This window comes from Otolemur garnettii, unplaced genomic scaffold (genome assembly GCF_000181295.1).
Source record: "Otolemur garnettii isolate 467f Iridium unplaced genomic scaffold, OtoGar3 scaffold00051, whole genome shotgun sequence".
In the NCBI taxonomy this organism is placed as follows: Eukaryota; Metazoa; Chordata; class Mammalia; order Primates; family Galagidae; genus Otolemur; species Otolemur garnettii.
In genome coordinates, this window is record NW_003852446.1 from 5619533 (window position 1) to 5625532 (window position 6000).

General features: G+C 38.6%; 1 protein-coding gene across 9 annotated transcripts in view; it reads right to left on the reverse strand.

Annotated features, from left to right (window-relative positions):
* RPS6KA3 (ribosomal protein S6 kinase A3) overlaps positions 1–6000 on the reverse strand; it is a 122459-nt gene that overhangs the window by 49873 nt on the left and 66586 nt on the right. For all 9 annotated transcript variants that reach the window (XM_023514332.1, XM_012806426.2, XM_003791897.3 and 6 more), the window contains one exon: positions 2336–2417. In XM_023514332.1, the coding sequence (XP_023370100.1) occupies positions 2336–2417 (82 nt within the window). The remainder of the gene's footprint in view (positions 1–2335; positions 2418–6000) is intronic.

Genomic DNA, 6000 nt, shown 5'->3' on the forward strand with positions numbered 1-6000 from the left:
GAAAGATTGCTTGAGCTCAGGAATTTGAGATCAGCCCAGGCAACATAGCTAAACCTTGTCTCTACAAAAAAAAAAAAAAAATTTAGCCAGGTGTGATGGTGCATGCCTGCAGTCCCAGTTATTTAGGAGGCTGAGGCAGGAGGATAGCTTGAGTCCAGGAGTTGGAGGCTCCTGTGAACTGAGATCATGTCAATGCACTCCAACCTGGGCAACAAAGCAAGATCTAGTAAAAAATAAGAAATAAAAACAGTGATATAAAGGTAGGGCAATGAGGATATAATTTAATACCCTGGTCTTAGCAAGAATCAAGTTAGTGATAATGCCATGGGATAGAGACTGACTAGGAAAGAAAATACATTCAGGAAGGAAGCAAGAGAATGGAAACAAAGGACAGTATTCATAGAGAGAGTCAAAATTTCTTGGGATGATGGTAATATCAATGGTGGGTAACTAACTGAGAGTAACATTAAAAATAATAAATGTTCATTGGGCGGCACCTGTGGCTCAGTGGGTAGGATGCTGGCCCCATATACCGAGAGTGGTGGGTTCAAACCCAGCCCCGGCTGAACTGCAAAACAAAAAAAAATAGCTGGGGGTTGTGGCAGGCGCTTGTAGTCTCAGCTACTGGGGAGGCTGAGGCAAGAGAATTGCCTAAGCCCAGAAATTGGAGGTTGCTGTGAGCTGTGACACCACAGAACTCTACCAAGGGTGATAAAGTGAGATTCTGTCTCTAAAAAAATAAATACATAAATAAATAAAAAGTAAATAAATGGTCATTGCAAATATTCTTTCTGAAATATTTTTTCTGGCTGGGGCTGGGTTTGATCCCACCACCTCCAGCATATGGGGCCGGTGCCCTACTCCTTTGAGCCATAGGCGCTGCCCTCCTTCCAAAATATTTTAAAAGCTTTATAAATTACATGTAAATTGAAGAGAAAAAAACTGAAATTAGGAACCAATAAATAAAATATCAAGAAGTTATATGGTGAAATAAGTGATACTACTAAATCAAAGGAAGACTTAAGTATTTTAAAATCTACATGCAAATTCTTCTGAATTACTTTTTACCTATGAGTCAAAGCCTGTATTAGCATATTTATTTATTTATTTTTACATTTTTCCAATATCAGCCTTTTGTTTTTAATACCTATTATACCATGAATTCATAGGGAAAAGAATCCAGCAGTGTGGGGAGGTGCCTTGCCATTGAATGCAACAAAGCTTTGCATGACTATTATGTCATGAATTCATGGGGACTAGGTTCCAGCACCTTATATCACTGTTACATGGGGTCTCTTGGTTATCCTGTGTGCTATGCTATACACCTATTATACCATGAATTCATGGGGAATAAATAGGTTCCACCACCTAATATTACGGTTCCATTGGTTCTCTTGGTTCTCCTGTGTGCTATGCTGTATGCCTATTGTGCCATGAATTTATAGGGAATGGGTTCCAGGAGCTCAGGCTCCTCTTCATTGGTTCTCACAAAGTGTGCTTCTCTGGGTGGAGCAGGGTGGCACTTCAGTTGAACCCAGGTACCTTTCTCTTTGGCTTCCTTCTTTTTCTGATCATTTTACTTCATCTGTTTCAGGAAGCTATCTCAGCCCTTGGAGTGCTTAATGTGCTCAAAATGAACATTAATCCCTTTGGCAAGAATCTTGCCCTTAACTTGTTTGTTTACAACAATGCCAACAGCATGCTGGGTAACACTGCAGACTCTCCTGCCTTTTTGAACATACCCATTCCCTTGTTGTCTACAATATCACCTTTCTTGTAGATTCACATGTATGTGGCTGAAGGAACAACTCCATGTTTTCTAAAAGGCCTAGAGAACATGTATCGGGGGCCTCTCCTCTTTCCCTTTGTCATTTGGTAAAGTACCAGAAGATGGCGTCTCTGGCTGAAAGGCTGTATTAGGATTTTTAAAATCATAGGTTCAGAATAAAAACTTATTCAAGACCAGAGTCAAGATGATAAAATCCCTTTAGAGTAAAAGCTATTTTATATTCAGTACATCAGTACTTCTCAAAATATTAAAATAATTATATTAATTTGAAAATGAATCAAACCCAGGTTTAATCTTCTACAATTTCTATTTGCCTAAAGCCCAATATGAATTTATACTTCTTTTATACCACAGCAACTCCTGTTTTCACTAGTTGTATGATTCTTAGCCCAGTAGGAAAAATTCACTGAGTCAATCTAAATTTAAAGCCAGTAACAGGAACTGGCTTCAGAATTTAAGTAACCAACCTTGGAGTCCCATAAGCTCTATTGAGACCTTTCAGTTTGTTTAGACTACATGAACATTACAAATAGCAGTAGCACTTACCTTTCAGTGTGGCCTTCTTTAATACCTTCATGGCATAAAGCTGTCTAGCATCAGAGCCTGAGATTTTTTTAACTAAGAAAACCTGTATTTAAGGAAAAGAAAAATAAATATTATAAAATATCACAAACTATACCTTTATTAAGTGAATAAGATTTTATTATTATTATACAGATTCTAATACAGTACAGATCAAATATTTCTCTTAAAATGTATCATTTATAAATATGAGTGATAAACAGTAGTTATGACTTGGGGTGCTAATATAAGTGAATACATTTTTCATTTTGTTGCTTGCCAATTCCTAAAGAGCATGTAACATGTTAGGACAGAAAAAAATAATCTTTAAATGACATACAAGAGGTGGAGAAAAGATTAGCACGTCTAAAGTACAACAAAAGTGGTGATGGCTTTGATTTTCACAAAACAAAAATTCCTTTGAGCCCATCGAAAGTATTATACAGGGGTTTTTCTTGACCACAATTTCCTGTTGATACAATTATTCACTGATGAAGGAGTTTTGCTGTATATGAAAAAAGTGCACATAAATCTAACTGTTCAGCAGAACAATTTAAAGCACTCACATTGAAAAATTCTATTTAGGAATTTTTTTCTTTTTTTGAGACAGAGCTCACTATGTCACCCTCAGTAGAGTGCCGAGGTGTCACAGCTTACAGCAACTTCGAACTCTTGGGCTGAAGCAATTCTCTTGCCTCAGCCTCCTGAGTAGCTGGGACTATAGGCACCTGCCACAATGCCCAGCTATTTTTTTGTTGTAGTGGATGTTGTTTGGCAAGCCCGGGCTGGGTCTGAACCTGCCAGCCCCAGTCTATGTGGCCAGCACCCTAGCCGCTGAGCTACAGGCACCAAGCCAGAACAATTTTTTTTTTTAAGGCAGAGTCTCACTCTTCTGCCAGGCTAGAGCACTGTGGTGTCATAGCTCACAGCAACCTCAAACTCCTGGGTTAAAATGATCCTTCCGCCTCAGTTTCCCAAGTAACTGGGACTACAGGTGCCCCCCCCCACACCCAGCTAGTTTTTCTATTTTTAGTAGAGACGGGGTCTCGCTCCTGTTCAAGTGCTGTCTCGAACTCCTGAGCTCAGGAGATTCACCTGCCTCGCCTCCCAGAGTGTTAGTATTACAGGTGTGAATCACTGTGCCCAGCCTATTCACAAATGTTTAATGTGACCTAAGTCAGAACTCCACTTTCCCACCTTTTTACAATCAAATTATCACATATACCTAAATATATAAAGAACACAATTTCCAAGTATGCTACTGAGAATTTTAACTTGCCAAATAATTTTTGGCTACTTTTAAAATAAAGTGTGGGAATTGTGCAAAATGAATAGTCTTCTGTAAACCACCCATGGTTGCGCTATAACATGGCCAGTACAAGACTATCAATGAATCTTTTCTACTCATTTTGACCATTAGGTTCACGATCTTTTCCATCAAACCTAAGTTTAAACAGACCTGAATTTCAACTCATTTTTCCCTACCCATTCTTTCCTAGTAGTGTTCTTAAGCTGCCACAGATGGAAAGAAGAGAATTAATTACAATCAAGAACTAAGTTTATGATTAGCTCTCAATTATGTGAATTAGCACGTCAGGCTATTAGCACAAAAATAAAAAAAAATGATTCATTCAAGTAATTTTAGGACAAGGCATAGTTTCTCACTTTGAGAAACTGTGTCAAGGCAATGAGCAATGAACCAAAATCAAGTGCAGAGCAGAATGTGTTACTCTCCTATATCACTCCCTTCCTTTTCACCATGCTCCATCCTTCAGCTCCTTTTAGCCAGTTAGTGGGGAGCCGAGCAAAAAGCATTCTTAAACAGAGTAGTTCTACAGAGTTAGCACTATGATTCAAATGTTAAAGGTAATCAAAGATTATTAATATTTTTGAGCAGAAATAAATTCTAATTAGGTGGAGATAATTAGAATTGATTTGATATTTATTCATCCTTAAGATTCTCAAAGTAAACTTCTATGTTTTATTTTATAAGAAAAAATTCTCCTGGAGGATTCCAAATTTTCTTCAACTACTTTTTCCAGTGTATTTTCTTAACACATTTCAGCATCTCTTAGCTTATAAAGTACCACAAGCAATGCCAATTTTGGAAGGCAGGCCTACTGTCAATGCTTACTTTCCAGCTGCCTGAACTAGGGTTTAGAGTATTTAAATAATTTGCCCAGTGTTACAGGTCAACCAACCAGTCTTACGCTTCTGCTCAGGGTGCTTTTTATTTTTTCCCTTTGGCCAGTAACCAGCCAAGCCTAGCAGGAACAGCAAAAGTCCCAGCTGCCACAGCTTTCTCCACCAGAGCATTCCTGACCTTTCTCACTGCCCGCATCTCCCATGAAGCTATTCTAGGCTCTGACAGGTCATCCCTATTTCCTTGGCTTACCCTGGCCTTTTAGGATGAGTAAGAAAGAAGACAGCCTATTTTTAACATTTGATATTTATAGTAAGGTATTTAAGTTACTTTTAAAGATGTAAAGGGAGAAGCATGTTAATTCCTAGGAACTTAAATATTGTGTTCCCTGAAATTCTAATGTATAAAAATAAACCCATCTATTTGGGTTTATCAAGTGGCATGAGAATATAATTTAATATCAGATACTATATCATTTAATGATCTTTTATCATTTAATTCTCATTACTATAGAGTTAGAACTATTAGTCATTAATTCTTTCTAGAATTATATGCTAGGTACTGTGCTACTAGGTTCAATGCTGAGACTTGGTACAAGGCATGGCCCTTGTACTCATGACACATATAGTCTAGTTGGGGAGATAGTAAATAATTAAATGAAAAACTGCAATTGTGCTAAGTGCCATGGAGATGAGGTATATAATGTTCTCAGAGGGTATAACCAGGGGACACAACCTGAGCAGGATGGCAGGAAAGGCTTCTTTGAGATCAAAGGTACAAGAGGAGCTAGCCAGCTGAAGAAGCTGTGGGACAGAGTGTTTCAGGCAGAAGGAATAATAGGATGTGGAAAGGCTTTCTAGTGAGATGAAGCTTAAGGACACTGTTTAAGGACCCAAAAAAAGGTGATTAATGTGGCCAGGACACAGAAAGTGAAAAGTATGTAAACTAATGTTGGAGAAGTAGCTAGGGGCCAGATTGATGGGTTCCTCAGCCATCTTAAGAATCTGTCTTTGGCTTGGTGCCTGTTGCTCAGTGGTTAGGGTGCTGGCCACATATACCAGGGCTGGTGGTTTTGAACCTGGCCCAGGCCTGCTAAACAACAATGACAATAACAACAACAACAACAACAACAACAAATAGCTGGGTGTTGTGGCAGGTGCCTATAGTCCCAGCTACCATGTTTCCCTGAAAATATGACCTACCTAAAAAACAAGCCCTGAGCAGGATTTCTATGTATTTGTTAAATATAAGTCCTACCCTGATAATAAGACCTAGTGATAGGCTATGCAGATATGCTGCATAGCCATGCCATGCATTTTGGCACGGAGCAGTAAGGAAGACTAGAATACCTTTTATAAGACATTCCCTGAAAATAAGCCCTAGTGTGTCTTCTTGAGAAAAAATAAATATAAGACAGTGTCTTATTTTCGGGGAAACATGGTACTTGGGAGGCTGAGGCAAGAGAATTGCTTTAGCCCAAGAGTTTGTGGTTGCTGTGAGCTGTGAT